Genomic DNA, 20,775 nt, shown 5'->3' with positions numbered 1-20,775 from the left:
ACCATGAATAGCTTGACCCCCCAAAAGATTAGACAATTCTTTGTACTGACACTGTCAAAGGAGACTGTGGGAAAGAAAAAAGATATCAGTATTTGCAAAGAAAAATATTTATTATGACAAATCAACAGAACATTCATGAAAAAAAGAATTACAGACATTACAGATGGATAATTGTAGTTCATGGGAGAAGTTATAGAAATAAAAAGCAAAAGGTAATGAACAACAGGACCAGTTTTGTAATGTAAAGAAGCCACCTCCTAGCCTTCAATATGGCATTGTATATCAGGGATCTTTTGTTCCCTTCCTCAGTTAGAGGTACCAGCATGTTCCTTCCACTGGATTTGTGGCAACTGGCTTCAGGGGTGGGGAACAGAAAAACAGCTTTTGCTTCTACCTGTCCAGGCTTGTACGGTGATGCTTAGATCTGTATTGCAAAGTCAGTGACCCTCAGCTGTTAATATGGTCCAAGCAGCCCTTCCTATTAAGAACATTTGTGCAGCCTCCAAAATATTGCCAAGCAACAGCTCTCTCTACAAATGCTTGTTCCCTGCTAAGCATGTTTGCTGTAGATAAATCAGAGGATACACTCTGGGCCTTGTGAATTCAAGTCTGGACCACCTCCTTTAACACACCACCACCACTCCGTATCCCACTAGATACCATCGTACTGCAGAAATAGATAGAGGAAGGCTCAGAGTAACAAGCCAAATAGGATAATCTTGCTAAGAAATAGAATAAGGCAGTGGTGGTGGGTAGATTTGGCTTATACATGCAGAACCCTGTGCTACTGACAGACTCCTAGAATACAGTGGACTGAGATTAGTTCTACCGACATCCAACTAGCAGATGTTGTTTCATCCCTCACGGTTACTACAAAAGAAGGCATTTAGAAATACTGTAATATCACATGTAGCAGCTTTAACTCTGAGCACAGTCTGTAGCTAGGGGGAGTCTCATTGTTATGGATAGCAGATAACATGGATACAAAACCCTCTGTTTAGCTGAAGGGAACTTCATCAAAATCAATAGTGTTTAACAAAAGCACTTTAAACATTGGAAAAAGCGTGACATACAGATGTGTTCTCCATACCTTTTTTAGAGAGGGTTGGTTTTTTTTGTTTGTTTGTTTTTAAACAGCCAAAGGAAAAAAATGAATTTGTATAAATCACCAGATTTGCCCTTCTGCAAAAGGGCATTTTTTTGAAAAAAAAAGTTCTAAATGGCTCAAACATACAAAAAAAGTCACCAAATGCTCAGTTAAAAGGAGCAACAGGCCTTGTACTCCTGAATACCACTGTGCTACCTATAGCAGCTTCTGACTTTCACTCCACCCATTGCTGAGCTGTAAATAATTCAAGTCTGGCCCTCAAAACTCCAGCCACAGGTTAATCTAGCCAACACCTGCTTTGAAAAAAGTTCCACCTTTCCCTGACAAAGATGACCACCAATCTCAGGATTATACTCTTTGCTATCCCATTTCCTCCCAGTTGCCAAAACTATAAGATTTCAGGAGGAGGGTGTGAGGGCACAGGGTGCTGGCCTTCGCCCTTATGACCAATCCCCATCTCTTGAACCACCTAGCTTAGTTTTCTGCCTTTCCTCCTGATGGAGAAAAGCTTCAACCAAAGTGGTAATGATCCTGCTCTTGATGAGTTATTTGCATACAGTGAGCAGCTAATGAATTCAATGATTAAGGTATTTACATCTCCACCTGTGTATCTGGCTCTCCCACACACACCCCAGCACTTCAAGGAAGAGCAACTATGCATTAAAATTCTTACAGCTGCTCCTGTCACAGAGAAGGTTCTGGAGACATGAATCCCACCTCAGATTTTTCCTATCCCATAGGTCTGTGGCAGCCACTATATGCATAAAGATACCAGACAATGGGCTAGTTAGTACTGTCCAGCTTTAAAAATTATTTGAGGAATGAGGGTTAGGGAAACTAATCAGAAGGGCTGACAGTAGGTTCCCAGTTAAATTTTCTCCTCCCAACTAATAGTGTTTGTTTGCTCCATAAAGCGGACAATAAGCCCCATACTACAACGAGTCAGCTGTTTTTATAACCTCAGAGTATCAATGGAAAAAATTAATAAGTCCTTTCAACAGCCTCCCTCCCTTCGAATATCAACACAGCAAACCCTTCACTGCCCACAGTTTTAAAGAATAAGGGATCTAGGTTACTAATGGAAAAGCCTTTTCAAGTAGGAAACAAACAGCCTCACAAATTGTATCAGTGTTACAAGTTCTCTAGTCTTGACTTTGGGAACTACAGTGGGAGCTCCCCTCATTCTCCTCCCCACATCTTCTATGCTGTCACACCTTTTGTTTCATTGTCAACTAGAGAACCTCTCCTTCGTTTACAGACATTCAGCTCCAACTCACTAACCCATCATAAATAAAACCTAGCCCTACGATGTTCAAACAGGAGGAGACCCCAAAAAATGGAGTTCAATCAAAATGAGCAGCAAAAACTAAGGAGTCTGGGCTGACAGCCACAAGCTTCTTCTGAGGGAAACATCTAAGGTGCATCTCTGCCATTTGTTTTCTGCTGGGGTGCCATTTGTAACCCTTTACTGAAAGGTGAGGCTCTCCGTTCTCATCCTCAATTACAGCCACCGCCCCGCAATCCAGAGATTTCCATTTAGAACCACTTGTCACTCCTTAAGAAGAATGGACAGGATTTGTACCGTGACTCTAAAACACGGTCTTAAGCAGTGCATCCCAGCCAGCTGGGAGACTGAAGACAGCAGCAAGATCCAAAATCAAGTATTTCATATAGGAATGCAGAAGGCTACACAACTGAATCAGTTCCAGGCCTCTTCATTCACGTCTGTGGTGCTATTCCTTAAACATCTAATCCAGCTCCCAACAGAATCAACAGAGACTCGACTGATTTCAGCAGAAGTTGATTTCAGCCCTAAACCAGCCTACCATTTGATTTTTTTAGTTCCCATTTTTAAAAAGGACGTGGTCAGGTTTAAAAGACATTTCCTTGACAACTCCTCACCCACTCATGCCATTCACCTGCTTTCTTCACTTCCTTCAGAATGAATAACCAGAGAGGATAGTCAAAGTCACTTTCAAGTTCTCCTACACCAACAAAGTGCTGCAACATTTGAGCTGCAGACACAGCAGGGGAATATTTAAATCCAAAGAAACTTAATATTATTAATTCTCACTTCCCCTACAGTTGTAAAGGGTTTCTATTTAACACAAGAGTTCTACACTGAAAAACAATCCACCCACAAGTTTAACTTTTAGACCTAATTTATGATATCACAAATGAATGTATTGTAAAGAAACCTACACAGCATTTCAGAGCGTATTAAAGATTTTGCTCTTCTGACTACCACCATTATTCATCTACTATTAAAAAAAACAAGTTATATTCCATGACTATCACCATATTGACATGCCCATGTGAGAGAGAGAGAGTGAGTGTGAATGAGTGTGTGGAGGATGAGGTGGATTCCAGAAGGTGTTTTGCTAAAGGGCCTGATCATTCAGTTTGATGCCTGTGTGCAGCAATAGCCTTTACAATTACAAAAGGCTAGTTAGTACTGGCCTCCCTAGCACAAGGGAGCTCAGTAGATGGATCACATGTTCTCTTGGAACAGCTGCTGCCCAACAGAGAGACAGTGATTAAAAGGCATGAGGAACAGCCATAGTTGCCTGTAAACTGAGAGCTATGGTATTCTCTCAACCGCTCCATTTCTTAAGGGAAAGAGTCTACCCCATAGGAAGGATTTCAGTAAAAAGGAAGGCCATCGACCACTTTGTTTAAAATTCCACCTCCAAGCAGAAAGACACTGCTGCATCCTTATTACTGGTGCATTTATTCTGGTTCACAGACATGCCTACTCGGAAGCAGCACAGGAGCACGAGAGTAAAAATGTCAGGCACTATCAGAGTCGCTAACAGCCCCAACACCAACATAAAGATAAACTGTCCCTCTAGAAATTCACTAAGCTACACAGAACTTGGATCAGTCTTTAGGAGTTGGAACGCAGCATGAACCTGACATCTGAAGGCTGACAACCCCTCAGTTATGGTACAATTATGGCTAGTCTGCTACCAAGTCTCATCAGCAGGGTGAGCAGACCTCTGAGAAAGCATACAAACTGACCTCTAATAAAAGAGATGTAATGCAAAACACTTAAGATTGTACAAAACAGTCCCCACACTGACAGCTATGCAGAGGTGATCCAGCACTTCGCTAACGGGGAGAGTAAAGCACTTCAAGTTACCATGTGCTTGGGGGCTCTTCCAGCAGCTGGAATATTCAGCTACTGAAGTTTCTTCCATAGCCATCACCCTGACTCGAACTGTGGGTCAGGAGTTCGGATCATTCCAGCGCCACTTGCAGGCTACAGGTTACCCTATACTAATCTCAATCTATGCATACCTGGCTGGATTCTTTGTATCTGAATGGAGTACATTAAAAAATATCCCCTTCTGTATTACCATCCCCACAGCAAATGGCTCTCCCTTCTTTAGGAACTGCCCATAGGGAACGGGACTCTCGCAAGGGACCAGGTATTCTCACTGAATTGCTCCAATATATCACATCCAGAGATTGGCTTGATGTTAATCTGACCTGTGAGTTTGAGTCACTTCCCAGCAAAGAGTACACAGGATAACATGAAGATTACATGACTAGAGCTTATCCAGGTTTGGACAGAAGGCTTGGAGTGTTCTGGGTAATATACAAAAACTCAGTGTAAGGGCAAAACCATCATTATCCCGATTAATGAGTCTCCTCTGAAGACACCCATGTTTGCAGAACAGGACTGGAGGCCTTTCCCTTTGTACTTCATGAGCCTGCGTGAAGTTAGATATCCTGCCTTTGAATGAGGGTAAAACACAGGCCATACCAGCAGCACTGAACACAGCTCAAGACAAGCAGTCTCAGCAGCAGCAGGGACCCTGCTCTAAGACTGTGAGTAACATAACGCTTGTTTGACTTATTTGAACTACACTGATTAAAAACACACATCTAGTTCCAACTTCCAAGTAAAGTCAGCACCAAGGAGACAACTCCTTGATAAGGCAATCCTGGGGCAGACTCTACCGGAGAGCAAATAATCTCACTGCACAAAACAGCCGATGGCAATAGTATTCTCCCACGCCAGCTTTCTAAAGTCTCTTTCCCATGTAAGAGACTCTGCTGTTTTGAATCCTCACCTGCCACTCACCAGGAGGAAAATGGACTTTTTTTGTGCACTCAAAAGAGATGGTAAGATGCAGACAGAAAGGAACAAAATCCAGCAGCTACTCAAACCAGCAGGATGCATGACATCAAAGTGACATGTTGTATTTTCATGAAGACGTTCTCTCTATACTCATCGAAATCCCACTGGTCCCAGCATGTCCCTTCCCCAAATGCAGAACTTCCTGTGCATGAGCACATGCTTCCATAATGCTATGATCACAAAAGTTCATTTCATGAGACTTTGAGAGATATGTAGCTAAACAATTTCCATCTTCCCAAACTTAGTCATTAAAAAAAATACAATGACTCAGGCAGTCTGGAGTTGTTTGAGATTAGGAAAACCTGGAGTGCAAGATCTGACTAGCTGGGGAAATGGGCAGTCCTTGACCTAATAGAGTAGAAGGAAGTCTTCAAGAAGGCCAATTACTGGAACACAAAACCAAATGCCCAGCAGAGATTGTAGGAGCTCTGACGATGCACCACATACAGGAAGGAGTCTCCTAGGATACACTACTGCACAGTTTCTCTCACACACACTGCCAGGCCTATGGACTATTTGGAGTCCTGAAGCTCCTTCGCTTTCTTCAGAATCAGGTGTACATCAGAGATGGGATAATCCTGCATTAAAAAGGAATTGATATATTTTCTTAATGTTCATTGCACCTATTCTCCCATTTAACCGGGCAGAGACTCTCTGCAGTGTCATTGCCCAGCCCAATGAATGCCCTGGTGTTTATAAATTAGATGTTTCCTCCATAGTTAAAGTCACCTGGAGTAAACAATTTCCTTCTATGTTTTGTAACTGAGCAGTCCTGTACAACCTACAGGACATTACATTATTTTGGTAGTCCTGAATGTGGGGTTCAGTTCGCTTTATGCAATGACCAGCTCCATTATGGAAGTCTGTATTAAGGATGCAAGGATCCAAAATATTTTATTGTAAGCAATACATTAGAATTCTCTTAATCAGGATCCCTCCAACACACGTCTTTCATCCTCTTTTGAGGGACTCCTAATTAAGAGACAACATTTTAAAAGTAATGCTGCTCTCTGAGCAGCAGATGGAACCAGCATGTTACTAGACTGACCAAGGAGTTAGGAGAAGAAATCCTCTATTCTGGGGCAGAGACTGAGCCTACTGCTAGTGGCAAGATGTCCCGCATTTATAACTGGAGTTGAAAAAGCAAATTAACAGCCAGGAACAGGTAGCCATACAGCCACTTTCTGCAAATCAGCTATGGAGGCAAAGGCTGCTGTTAGAGGATCAAACAGTCAGAGGCAGCATCAGATGGATTCCTAGAAGCCTAAACCCCCAAAAGGCACAGCAAGTAGACAGAAGTTTGTTATTAAGAGTTATTGGCCAGGAGTGGCTTCACTGGATTTTCCAATTAAAGGGAGCATGCAGAAGAAGTTAACGCTTGATCTTATACCACGCCATGAAGTTTGCTAAGTGTTCAGATTTTTCAGAACAAATGGTTTCATTATAATCAGCAGAGGGTTGGTAACTATATTGCAGAAGGGCTGCCTCTATCAAATCCAAGTATTGTACAAGAGGAAAATCTCCTGTTTAAAAAGAGTTCTTCCACCTCCTCCCAGTTCCTGATGTATTTTAGTACTTACCTGTAGCAGCCTCATGTTCAGAGTGAAGTCCCCTTCCAGTAATTGATCTCGGATTAGTCTGAAAGAGAGATTATGTTAATCCAAGTACTTTTTGCCTCTTTAGTACCTTGCCAAAAACATCCCAAAAAAGTCAGCCACTAAGGTGTGTACAGCTCACCACATGCCTCCTATCCTTCCTTAAGAGCCCAGTTTCTTTTGCCATTGTGGAAAGAATGGCTACATCCTTTCACCAGAGCCCCCTCCGCATGTCTCTTGCATGCAAGAGAGGCCCCTATATCTGTGGATTCAAGCAGAGAATGGGATGGAGGAGCACACAGCCTATATTTACATTTCCCAGCATGGGGCACACTGATATTTAGGAGACAAGCTGTGAATTGTGGGGCAGGGAAGAGCACACTAGAGTCAACATCCTCAGAGTCAGCTGTCACTGCACTCACATCAACATGGCGCAACAGACAAGCAGTAGAAAATCAAAGCGGTTGTCATCGGCAAAGAGAGAGTCCCAGATACGGATAACGTCTGGCAACAGGAACTCTTGGGACAGCAGCAGTGTCAGCCAACGGAAGGCAAAGAACTGGGGCTTGATGTTCTGCTCTTGCTTTTGGATAGACAAACAGAATCAGTAATTAATTGCTTGTAGTGAACTGGAAAAGAAAGACAGGTGTTCACTGCCTCCTTGGTGTCCTCTTAGTAACCTGGTTATAAGTTAGTGTCTTGCAGTGCAATATGGAGAAATCTGCCTGTTCTTTACAGTTACACCTCTCTGTTTCAAAGTCTCGTTAGCCTCATGCTGTGAGATACTATGCCAGGTCTCCTTTCAAAGCCTCTCCACAACCACCCTCCAAATTACCCTGCTCTGAAGGACAGCTCTCCATACAGGTGTCTATCTTCAGTGTCTATGGCTCAGATAGCAGGAATCATGCCCAGGTTCATGGAACGCAGGAACTGTTACTTTCATAAATTGCAATTCCAGCATTTAAGCTAATTCAGTTCCATTTCTCCTTTAAAAAAAAAAAAAAAAAAAAAAAAGCCCCACACACCTCATTTCCCGTAAGGGTTTAGATCAGAAGTACTTCCTCTCCTTTCAATGACTCTAAAAATCCCCTAGTTACTGAAAAGTTAGCATAACCAAAAAATAGAAGATCAAAAAAAAAAAAAAAAAAAATCACACAGATCAGAGTTTTCTAGACACAGTTTATACTAGCAGCCAATAGATTGAAGCTCAAAGCTTTTAGCTACTGTCTACTGTGGTCCACATATTTCACAAAGTAAGCAAGATAAGTCAGTTCAGTATGCAGATGGGTAGGGCCTTGCGCGGATACAAAATTTGGATCCGCATCGATCTGCAAACATGGTCCGCGGATATAAAGCAGATATCTGCAGATTTGCAGGGCTCCACTGATGGGAGACTTCTACGGAACATCTACTGGGGGCCTGCAGGAAGTGCTGCTAGTGTCTAAATAGGTGACACTCTTCCCCCTGAACCAGCATGGTGGAGAGTGACAATGTGCTGACAGAAGACAAGAGTACAACCACTTGAAGTCATATTAAGATCTCATTTTTTACACACACACGCAAACGCACGCAAAAGCTGAAGCCTAATACTCACCAGATTCCAACTCTCGTAACTACATTCTGCCTCCCATAAGTTTTCCCTAGAGTTTCATTTAGAAACAATATTCTACACTTTCCATCCTAAACTTGTGTTGCATTGCTGTACTGTTAGACAACTGCTGCATTTCATAAGACCTGTAACTGCCTCTATCCACCTCACAGGAGCATTAGGAGGAGTTTGCAGAGTGTTTTGAGATCCTCTAAGGAAGGGAGCTACAGGAAGGTAACATTATTACATATAAAGGATGGCATTACTATTACAAAGTTTTGATTTATCATTGAGCTGCCATAATTTTTCACTGTAATTTATAAACTGAATGCTATGGGACATATTATGGCAATGGAAGGAAAGTACAGGAATTTGTTTCCCCTGAGAAAAAAAAACTAACTCCAGGTTGTAAGGGAACTTTGCAAGAGCACATGTGTTTGGCCTAATAACAAAAGCAGAGTCTCAGGAGATCTTGAGTTTCACCACTCCCAGCTAAGACATTGACCCAGGTGGCCAGAGACACTGGGCAAACCACCTCTTTCTGCCACAGTTAGTAGCTTTAGAGTAAACAAGTTACAGATTTCCACTCAAAAAAGAGGACAAAGTATTTGCTACATCAATATAACCTGGGCTAGATGTTCAGTGTGGCAAGAGCAGTCTGTCTCCGGGGGGAGGGATAGCTCAGTGGTTTGAGCATTAGCCTGCTAAACCCAGGGCTGTGAGTTCAATCCTTGAGGGGGCCATTTGGGGAACTGGGGTAAAAATCTGGGGATTGGTCCTGCCTTGAGCAGGGAGTTGAACTAGATGACCTCCAGAGGTCCCTTCCAACCCTAATATTCTATGATCTATCTATACTCAACCCTGCATCACTCTCAAGACAGCCTATCCCTGAGAATAAAAGCTCTTTAGTTGTATCAAACCACTTCTAAACAGCCATCACTGTACTACCTGGCCACTGTCACAAATTAAGACAGACAACAAGTTCTGGCTGGAAATAGGACAAAGATCTACCACCCATCTTATTCCTCTTTCTAATGGGGGGGAGGGAGGGCAAGATGAATGTCTGACTCCTCACCAGTTTCAAGTACAGCTCCACATCCTTCTCCTTCAGGGTGGAGTAAACCTTCTCCATCTTGTAGGTGATGCCACACTGAGAATCATCCAGGCTCTTAATGAAGTTATCCCGGATCTCAGCCATTAGGTTGGTGAAGCAGAAAAATGTATCTGCTTCTGCATGTTCTGAAGGAGACACACAGGAGCGGTGTAACCGAAGTGTGGAAGGAAGCTGTTGCAACTTTGATAAGCTTCCCCTGCTAGATGCTAACTAACCAGACTGTGATACTGGGTCCCACAAGATCTTGGCTTGCTAGAACTGAGCAGGCACACGCTCCATACAGATCCCATGTCCATCACCTTTCTTAGCAGCATGGACCCTGAAGTCCAATTGCCTACCTCCTGAAAGCTAGCATCGCTTCCACTACTTTGTCATGTGACCTTCCTGATCAGCCCCTCCATGTCAGGTGACCTGTTGCTTGATTACTACCCATTGGAAAAACTGGTTTCTTGCAGTTCAGCCAGTCCCCATAGCCAACTCATTGTAAGGCCATAGTAAACATTAATGAGTCTGCATGTTCCTTTAACAGCTCTCTAGGTAGGGGTGTGAAATACCTGACAGTCCCCATTAGGAAATGGCTGATCCCATGTACATGGAGCATAACAACAGAGTTCATAAAACCAGAATTCATAAGTTTTCAATAGCCACATTTCCCAAGCTGTCAAGAAGTGCATCAGAGAGGATTCCCGTACTTCCCAGGAGGCTCTTTCCAAGCACTCTCTGAGAACCACCCCCTTTCATTAGGGACCTGGTATGGGGAGAGCCTGACAGTCTCCTCCTCAGCTGCTCTGATAACCATTCCCTACAACAACTGCTGCCAGAATGGTGTAAGTCACTCAAGCACTCTAACTACTTACCTTTCCAGTCACTGTTGGGATCTGTAGCAAAGGTATAGTAAAGAGGCCCTACTATTTCATTCATCCCTTGGACATATGCGATCCCAGGATTCAGCTTGGCATAGATGAACAGGATTCGTTCTACCACTTCCCAGTGAGCTTCGCAGCCATTAGGCAGAACTTCATACTCACTCAATGAATTCGGAGCAGATGTTTTAAGAGGGGAACTCACCTGAAGGGTAAGGTAAACACGTAAGAAAAATTATTCTGGGCACCCAATTTGTATAGGCAATAAGTTTTCCATGGAGCAGGCATTTAACTTCAGGCACTCAGCTCCCCAAGATTACCAGTAACCAACAGCAAATGCCCTTTCCAGGGAGTAATTAATCCTTAAATCCAGATGGTGGCCCAGTCAGTTGTAAGACTTACTGCCATAAAATACAAAAGAAGCCAGGCTGGCAAGTCTTTTCCAAGAACGAATAAGCTAATTCAGCGGTGGACAGCTACCTTGAATCAAAAACACAAGCTCAGTGTCCACGAAAGAGAGGACCTGCTACATTAGAGAGGCAGGAAGAGAAGTGATCTATCACATTAGCAAGGTATTCATCAGTCACTAGTGCTATTGTATCTGTTCTAGAATAGGAAGTGCAGCATCCATGTAGGGAAAGCAGCACTAGGCAGGTATGAGCCTGGGTGATGGGGAAACAAAATGGCACATGAAATTCAATGTTAGTAAATGCAAAGTAATGCATATTTGGAAAAAATAACTCCATATATATACACACACACACACAGACAATGATCGATTCTAAATTAGTTGTGTCCACCCAAGAAAGATCTTGGGAGTTACTGCAATTAGTTCTCTGAAAACTTCCCCTCAACATACAGCAGTGGTCAAAAAGGCTAACAATATTTTAGGAACTATTAGGAAAAGAATAGAAATATAGACAGAAAATATCATAATGACACTATAAATCCATTGTGTGCCATACCTTGAATACTGTCTCCAGTTCTGTTTGCCCCATCTCAAAAAGGATATAGTGGAATTGCAAAAAGGTACAAAGGGCAACAAAGATGATCAAGGTTATAAATTGAGTTCCATACAAGGGCAGACTAAAAACATTAGAGCTGTTCAGCTTTTAAAAAAAAAGCTATAAATGGAGATGATCAAGGTCTATACAAATCACAAATAGTATGGAAAAAAGGAATAGAGAAGTGTTATTTACCCTTCCCCACAATGCAAAAACCAGGGGTCATCAAATTAAATCAACTGGCAGTAGATTTAATACAAACAAGTAGTAAGACTTTTCCACACAACTAACCTGGAATGTTGTCCTGGCCAAAAGCATAAATGGGTTCAAAAAAGAACTGGACAAGTTCAGGGAGGATAAGTCCATCAGTGGATGTTAGCCAAGATGGTCAGGGATGCAACCCCATGCTCAGGATGACCCCAAAACCTCTGACAACTAGAAGCCAAGAGTAGAAGACAGGAGTGGATCACTCTATAATTGCCCTGTTCTGTACTATCCCTCTGAACCTCTGGTATGGGCCACTGTCAGAGATAGGATATCGGACAAGATGGACTATGGCCTGACCCAATCTGTCAGCTCTTATGTTCTTATGAGTGATGTTTGCACTCAGAAGAGAATAAGGGAGATAAATGGCAGCTGACTGCAAAGCTGTCTCAAGTATATGAATCATATCAGCTTGTTACATCTCAGGCTGTGGGAGACTAGATCAATTTGTCCTCTGTTATTAAACCCTCTGGCCCCTTAGAACCCATCCAGGGGAACACATAAATCGGGGCAATAAGGGCTGTGAACACTACCCCTGGAGCTCAGTGAACTCAACAAAAAAGATTCTGTTCCAACAGAAGCCAGAACAAAAAACAATTCAAGAGAAAGCACCGCATCGACCTTCATTTCCCTTTGTGTTGCCAAACATGCTGAACAGCACAGTACAGAAGAACCAATGTAATCAATAAAGAGAGAAATAAAACCTGCTGGGTGAGCAGGAAGTTTCAAGAGCTCAACACACAGAGAAAGGAGAATTCCTTTCCACATAGAGAGCAGTTCAAGTTCTCCATGTCTCAGCAACACCCTTCCTTGCCTGGAACTGTTTGGTATACAAGTCTACTCTTCCTTGTGAGTGGATATGGGGGACTCATATAGGGTCACCGTTGAGTTTGTGACATTTGTTGCAGTTACAGACAGGACCAACTTGACTTGTAACTGTTAGCATCCTGTCCACAAACCAGGGTGATTTTAGCGAGAGAGACTTGAAGCTGTACAACTTTATCAAAAGTATTCTTCAATCAAGCCCATCCCTCTGGAGAAAGAGGAGAAGCGACGAATTCCTGCAGGAATACGAGAACCCACACCATATGTGGAGGTGGAAGTAAGGAATAACTGTAGAGTATCAAGCCAGCCTGGCAACCATCTTAGCAAGCGTGCCACAGAACTGCATGCACCTCCCTTCCTCTCTCTCCACGCCCCCCCATCACAAACATGCTCATCCCCCATCCCAGAAGCCCAGGGAAAGCTCCTTGCCAGATCTTACATTTGTGACTCCACTCCGGTTTCGTGCCACTGTCTGTGACTTGAGTGTCGTCTGTTCCACCCGCTTGCGGAGAGTCTCAAACTCATTCTGGGGGTCCAGGATTAGCAAGCAGGGGTAGTCGGTTGGGCGTTGGAAGAATGCCATATCAGGGCACAGCCTCCTGGGGTGGAAAAAGATGGAAATCAAATTAAAAGGAGTTTTTAGAACCAGAGGGGTGCCATGTGAAACAGAATGGGCCTGATAACATGAAATATTCTGTATTCCTGATGCAGCGGGTACATAAACTGCACTGTTATTCCTCCTCTCTAGCGAGCCCAGCTATCTACACACACCTGACATCCTTGTCTATCTGCAGCAGCACTTCGTTGTCCTTGAAGTAAGTGTTCCACCGGCTGTCTGGGTTCGGATTGAGTGGCTGCACAAAACGACATCACATAAAACATGGTAAGTTCATGTTTCACTCACAAGCAAGCTTGTCACTGCTGAAAGCTGAGGTGAGGCCTTTTGGCTCTGTCTACACTGATCAGGAAAACTGTCCTATTGCCTGTACAGCAAGAGCCATGTTTAAAGTCTTGATTTGCTAGACAAATGGGGGTGCTTTCTCTGGGCAGCTGACACTTTATGGGCACTGGCCCACCTCAAATGAGTCAGCACACACCTGGTAGGCCAGTGAAGACTATGTGGTTACTTTCAACCAGTGCAGACCAGTATGAGCAGACTCTTCCAAATTCATTCTCACCTGTCTTAGTGGATTCACTGCTGCAATCAGGCTTCACTAACCTGTGTTAACAGGAATTCTGGTTACAGCCCCAATCAGTGCAAGGGAGATTTTCCATATTAACCGCTACAAGAGGTACTGTCACTGTATATATGCATTGCATAGTTAACACAGTGATAACAGTGTAATGATTATCTGAACTCCGAGAAGCCTGACAAAACATTACCAGCTTGGGTGGATTAGTGCAAAGTTTAGTTGATACAAGTTTACCCAAGACCGGGGAAGTGTGGAATAGACTAAGCATAGGAAATCACAACACATACATAAGACAAGCTCAGATACAGGACTTTCCAAAACTGTACTAATGGAATGTAAACACTCATCTGAAAGACATCTGAATGATGGGGAAAAAAAATAAACACATTACAAGAACTTCAAAGGTCACAGTAACAAGTAAGTTAAAGCTCAGAGTGTCACAGACATGCCAGGCCAGTGGTTCCCAAACTAGGGGTGCGGCTTGTTCAGGGTAAGCCGCTGGCAGGCCGAGCAGGTTTGTTTACCTGCAGTGTCTGCAGGTTCGTCCAATCAAAGCTCCCAGTGGTCAAGGTTCATTGCTCCAAGCCAATGGGGGCTGCGGGAAGCGGCAGCTAGCACATCCCTTGGCCCACACCACTTTCTGCAGCTCCCATTGGCCGAGCAAATAGCCACTGGGAGCTGCAATCGAATGAACATGCAGATGCGGGAGGTAAACAAACCAACCAAGCCTGCCAGGGGCTTACTCTGAACAAGCCATGCCCCTAGTTTGGGAACCACTATGCCAGGCGCAGAACGAACCCTTCCAAAGATCAAACTGACATAGATAACTAACAGGAGAAGCTGGCGTAGGAGAAGAGGTGTGTGAGCAGTTACCCTACTTTGCACTTTCTTCTGACCACTTAAAAAAAAATGGATCCTTCAGTATAACAACCCTTTTCATAGGCGTCTCTCAAAGCACTTTTCCAAGGGGATTACTGTTAACCCAATTTTACAGAGGGGAAACTGAGGAACAGAGAGGTGACATGACCACTGGAATCACAGAGCAAATCAGTGGCAGAGCTGGGAATAAAAAAGTCTTCTCATTCCCAATCCCATAATCTAACCACTAGCCAATGCTGCTTCTCTTATACTCTGGCTTCAGACTGGCCCATTTAGCCTTCCATGCATGGAGAGGATTTCACAGGTGAAATGGAGAGATTCATTTTGCTAGCAGCTCCGTGCTGTGACCTCCCTCCATTGAGCCTTTAATCGTGTTGATCCTTTACTCCCATTTGAAGTCTATTGCATAGACAAGCAGCTCACTGAGGATGGCAGTGGGAAAGGGGAAAAGGAAAGGATAAGTTACCCTAGGACAGTATTTTACAGCTTTTTTCAGTCTGGAAGTCACTGAGCCAGATACCCTCATAAGGGCTCAGAACTTCATTCCGAGGTTCTCAAAATATTTTTATTCTATTAAGCCAGCAGGAAGGATCACCAAAGATCACCCCAGGATCAGTTTGAAACTTGCAAGAACTCCCTTCCACATGAAGACCAAACTATACTTACATGATCCTCTAAGGTCACATCCTCCCTGGAGACACCAAGATTGGCTTTGGCTATCCCAGGCTGAATAATCATTTCCTTCAGGAACTGGGAATACAGCTCCCTTAACAAGGAGAGGAGGAAGTCACATTAGAAACCAGAAGATAAAATACAATTAAATAAAAAAGACATCCACCCTGAACCCAGACAGGTCCCTTTGTGCCTCCCTGCTCAGATAGGGAGCACGTGACCTTTTCTACTGAGAACTTTCCAGCTCAACTGTGAAGGGTTATCACACTAACCACCAGGGCAGTCTGTAGAATTAACTGGGGCGAGGGAAGGGATAATATTTTTCTTTCCACACAAAAGTATCTAATTTTACAAGATCCCTTAGAAATAGAAATATTTTTTCAAATGCTAATGACAGCTAAGAAGCTGTAGACTTCTACCTCACAAAGGTATCGGGGCTGAAGAGTACAGAGATCATCACCTCTGCTTCTTCAGCAAGGTGCTCCATAAGGCTTTCTCCACAGGGAGGTAGTTCAAGAGGATCTGGACAGAAGGAACATACACATTACTCCTTGAAGCAGAAGATATTAACAATTAGAAGTTCAGTGAAATAAATGAGGGGGATGACTGGAATTAGAACGGGCTCACTGAGGAAGATGGAATCTTCCTGAAGAATGACTGGTACTTTATCAAGTTACAGCCATAGTGTCTGGAGGATATATTTTAATGTCACCCTGCAACAAGTCATAGCAAATTCCTTCCACTTAAGTAGCAAATTCAATGGCTTAACCCCACTGGGTATAATAGCGGGGGCTGTAGATGCAGCAAAGCTGTACAGACCCACCTGACAACCTGTCCAAATGATCTCCCCCCACACAAGCATGTCTGTTACTATCATTTCAGATTAGCTAGAATAATTTTCCCTGATTGTTCAGCAACCCAGAGCTGTTGATTCACAGTAGCTTCTTAGGTAGTGATAAGCCAATCTGTTTTGTTTTTTAAATGCACAAAACTTTGCAGAATCAAACAAACAATCCAGAGAGTAACTTACAGAAGACCAGAAAAGCCCCAAGCAAAACCCACCTTCCAGCAGAGGCAGCGCAGCCCACCATCAAAAGGAATCCCTGTGAAATACATCAGGCAGAGTCAATTAAGTTAGTACCAGCCCTTTCATTGCATTATGCAGCATTTATGCCAATGCCACCAAGCAAACAAGAGGGCAGCACTTTTCAAGCTTACAAGGAGTTTTACACAGATATTGAGAAGCTCTATGCATACCAAAAAAAAGTTAATACAGCAAGTAAAAAGTGACTTGCATATTTGGCTCTTGCAAGGGAAGACGACTAGGCTAAGCATAAGGGGAAAAATGATATGGTCCATTGAGCAAAGGAGGGAATGCTTCAGGTGAAATATGCAGATGGTCTCTTGAATGAAGGAATTAGTGGATATTTTATACAGAGTGAAGTAAGAGGAGATTTTTGTCCACATTTGAAGGTTTCAGAGACCATAGCTAAAATTGCCTCTAAACCATTCAAACAGTTGGTAACTCTTTTAATCATATCCGTTAGTCTTTGGTTTGTGACATGCTCTGCTTTGTTAAACATTTATGACACTGGTAACTTAGTGCCAGTGCAGATGATGTTTGCTTACTCAACATTAGCTAATCATCTAGTGGAGATTGACATCTTATGCTTAAGATTTCGAATTCTTTTTATCCACTGGAAAGACAGTAGCAGCTCTGGCTGAAAGCAAGTTAAAGGAACCACCATCTAGGTATTACACCACACTCATGATTGTGGTATCAAGTGCCTCAGGGCATAGACCTTCAGACCAAGTGTGGGTAAAATACAACCCACAAACCGTATGCCTCGGTTGGCTTCATACTTGGCACAGCTGCAAGGCCTAGAGACTACAGACCCCATCACTCAGTGTTCCATCTTGAATGGAGTATCTGCAACTAGCTCAATTCTATTACAGCAAAATTGGTGCAACACCCAAGTCTGTTACCAAACTGTCAATATAGGCCTGGATTGGATATTCCTGCTGTAGAAGCTTTGTGGCTACCCATGCAACAGTTTTGCCGAAATCACTTACCACTAAAGCAGAGTTCACGGAGCTTCTGCAGGACAATCTTGGGTTCCCCAAGGACATCCTGAAATTCTGCAATCCTACAAAAGAAGTGTGACCACACACACACAAATTATATAAAGATGACACTCTCAAGGATGAGTCAGGTGATTAAGTGACAGTATCAGAGTTATATGGCAGCTTGCTTTCCTGCAATGATCCCAGCACAAATACCTCTGCCAGCCAGGCATCAAAGCTCCAGGCACATTGTCCCCATTGGGCATTACAGCTACATATAATGAATATACACTGAGGACTTGCCTAGACACTCAGAATAGCCAGTTACTGTTAAAAATCTGTATAGTTCTCTTGAGTTTAGGCTCGTGATGTCTCTCACTGGGAGAATCTCATCCGTGGCTTGGACTCAAGATTACTTATTTCAAGGGCATTTACACCACATAACATGCATGTTTTTATAACTATTTACAATGTTTTGCTTTTGTTCTGATAAGGACTTTTTATCACAGCTGCTTTTCAGTTGCAAGTACAATAAGTGAGGCAGATTGCAAAACCAAACAGCCATGCATGTAAGAGCGCCTACCTCAGACTCTCTCTAGGTACTGAAGTTTCCCATCTTACAATCATATTGAAAAGCTGGGACACTCCAGCTTTAGGAAACCTTTGACTAATCCTCAAAACCCCTAACTTTTGGTGCCAGCACTTCCACAATGCTGCATTAGTGAAGCTGCACTCAAAGGGGAGAAAGCCTGTAGTTCCATTAAATGCAGAGCCACGCATCACGAATGGGATGCAATGCTGTGCTCTGGCTCAGATATTTTGCCCTATGCAGGAGCATCATTTGCCATGGGGCACTCCAACTTCCCACAGGTCAGTATGCCCCATTTCACCCACCCCGACTTCGCAGAACAGAATCACATACAACAGGTCTATATGCTGACACCACTTTAACGCATACATACCCCAATTTTTCTGAAGTGCCCCCCCCCCAAGAAGTCACCTCAGCGTCTCACTCCTCAGCCCACACCCCGCTGAAAGCAGCCAACCGCAGAGACCCCCACCTCAGAGAGTGGGGGGGGGGTCTTACCCACAGCAGCCTCCCCCTCCTCCTGGCCGTGCCAGCCCCTCCCCACAGGAGGGTGCGGGGACCAGAACACACCTGCCCTAGGGCTCAGTTATGGGGCGTCCCCCTGACTGGGAGGGGGCGGACTGGGGGGGGGGGGACACCAGCTTCCATGGAAAGGAGGGGCGCAGCGGAAGGGCCCCTCGCTCCAGGAGGGGGCCGCTTTCAGGGCCGAACCCCGCCCCCCGGGGGTTCCTCGGGCCCCGGCCCTACCCGGGGATGGAGGAAGGCGGGCCCGGCCCCCCACCTGCTCTTGTGCAGACTCGACATGGTGACTTCCCGGTTCCCCCGCCCCACGGCGGCCGGCGCGCCCCGAATAAGCGGTCCGGCCGGAAACCCGGCCCCAGGCGGCGGGAAGGAGGGGAGGGGGCGGGGCCCGGCGGAAATAGCCGCCCCGGGCCTGGGCGAGAGGCCCCGCCCCGGACTGGCCCCGCCCCTTCCCGGCTTGGCCCCGCCTCCCCGTGGCAAGAGCCCTTACCTGGCGGGCCTGGAGAGTGCTACCTTTGACCCTGTAATGGCCCTGTATTCTCCCAGAGTTTTCCTCCTTTAATAATCCTGGAGCTTTTTGGATCCTTTCTTAAACTGATGTCATCTCTGGTGTGAGCAGCCAGAAATCACTAATTTCTTGTCTCAGAGAATCCTCTGACACCTGTGGGTATATCTAAAATTTAACACATAAATATATATTTATTTTCCCATAGTGGAGAATTTCAGTACACAATTTTATTTACATGGCACTTTTCATCCAGAAAGATTCCTAAGGAAAGGATTATTTCCTATTTTGCTCTCAAGTCCTATAGAGGCTGAAGTTGATGGTGAAGTGTTGCTGTGGCAGGATGAACTCATGTTGACACTCACTGAAGGAACACAATGAAGATGATGAGAAATCCACTGTTCTTTGTGAACAAAATATAATTAAACTAGAGCAGGGTCGGCTCTAGGGTTTTTGCTGCCCCAAGCAGGCTGCCTTCAGCAGTTTGCCAGCGGAGGGTCCAGTGGTCCCGCGGACCCTCCGCAGGCATGCCGCTGAGGGAAGCCTGCCTGCCGCCCTCGTGGTGCCAGCAGAGCACCCCCTGAACTAGAGGTATCTGAAAATGCATTCCAGGCAGTTTATTCTGTATAAGTCTTTTTGCAATTAATTTAAAAGCTAAGGTCTTGCTTGCTGTGCAAGTTGAAGATCCTGAAGCACTACTCATAAAAGCCGGGGGATTAGATTTTATATCTTTGACCAATATTTCTCATTCCATCCCCTGCACTGTTGTGCTAAGGGTGAACCAATTTGGCATATTGAGACAGTCAGTCTATAAAACACAGTGCTACAGGATGATATTTTGACTCAGTATTGTCATCCTTGACAGAAACATTATCCCTCACTCAGAAGCAAACGTGTCAAAATGTAATTGTGTCATGCAACAAAGTGCATCAAAGTGTCATCACAGCTGGAAGTAATGTGTATCTTAAGGTTGATTATGCTGCATCACAAAATACGTGTGTTAATTACTCATGTCAGGCAAGGCCTCAGCTACATTCGTATGCCCCTTTATACTTCGGCCACCATTCCAGAAGACATGCTCCCATGCTGATGATGCTCATTAAAAAAATAATGCATCAATTAAATTTGTAACTGTACTCCTTTGGTGGGTGAGAACTGTGTCTCCTGCTCTGTTTTACCTGCATTCTGCATATATTTAATGTTATAGCAGTCTCAGCTGATGACCCAGCACATGTTCATTTTAAGAATACTTTCACGGAAGATTTGACAAAACACAAAGAAGGTAAAATGTGAGATTTCTAAAAATAGCTACAGCACTGGACTCAAGGTTTAAGAATCTGAAGTGCAGTCCAAAATCTGAGAGGGACAAGGTGTAGACCATGCTTTTAAAAGTCTTAAAAGAGCAATACTCCGATGGGGAAACTACAGAACCCAAACCACCAAAAAAGAAAATCAACCTTCTGCTGGTGGTATCTGACTCAGATTAAGAAAATGAACATGAGTTAGTCCGCACTGCTTTGAAATATTATCAAGCAGTACCCATCATCATGGAAGCATGTCCTCTGGAATGGTGATTGAAGCACGAAGGGACATATGAGTCTTTAGCGTATCTGGCATGTAAATATCTTACAACGCCAGCTACAACAGTGCCATGCAAATGCCAGTTCTCACTTTCAGGTGACATTGTAAATAAGAAGCAGGAAGCATTATCTCCTGCAAATTGTAACCAACCGTTTGTCTGAGCGACTGGCTGACCAAGAAGTAGGACTGAGTGGACTTATAGGCTCTAAAGTTGTACATTGTTCTATTTTTGAATGCATTTTTTACATCATTCTACATTTGT

The 20,775-nt window shown here is 44.0% G+C and overlaps 1 protein-coding gene across 3 annotated transcripts; it reads right to left on the bottom strand.

Moving 5' to 3' along the window:
* Nucleotides 1-91: 91 nt before the first annotated feature.
* On the bottom strand, nt 92-18,791 carry TBC1D13 (TBC1 domain family member 13). 3 transcript variants are annotated; one of them, XM_032797698.2, is made up of 12 exons: nt 18,687-18,790; nt 17,326-17,399; nt 16,315-16,355; nt 15,713-15,774; nt 15,247-15,346; nt 13,280-13,362; nt 12,948-13,107; nt 10,410-10,620; nt 9,514-9,677; nt 7,273-7,433; nt 6,836-6,893; nt 92-5,833 (listed from the first exon to the last, which is right to left on the bottom strand). In XM_032797698.2, exons 1-12 carry the CDS (start codon nt 18,707-18,709, stop codon nt 5,768-5,770), a joined length of 1,203 nt encoding a protein of 400 aa, XP_032653589.1. In that variant the 5' UTR covers nt 18,710-18,790; the 3' UTR covers nt 92-5,767. The 3 variants fall into 3 exon arrangements, with proteins under 3 accessions (XP_032653589.1, XP_032653588.1, XP_032653592.1); XM_032797697.2 differs by having other exon boundaries at nt 5,210-5,425; nt 18,687-18,791; XM_032797701.2 differs by lacking the exons at nt 92-5,833; nt 6,836-6,893; nt 7,273-7,433 and adding an exon at nt 8,191-8,345 and having other exon boundaries at nt 18,687-18,791.
* Between the last annotated feature and the right edge of the window lie 1,984 nt (nt 18,792-20,775).

Source organism: Chelonoidis abingdonii, chromosome 24 (assembly GCF_003597395.2).
Source record: "Chelonoidis abingdonii isolate Lonesome George chromosome 24, CheloAbing_2.0, whole genome shotgun sequence".
NCBI lineage: Eukaryota > Metazoa > Chordata > Testudines > Testudinidae > Chelonoidis > Chelonoidis abingdonii.
Note: the sequence above shows the minus strand (reverse complement) of the source record. Positions and strands in the feature narration are given on the sequence as shown.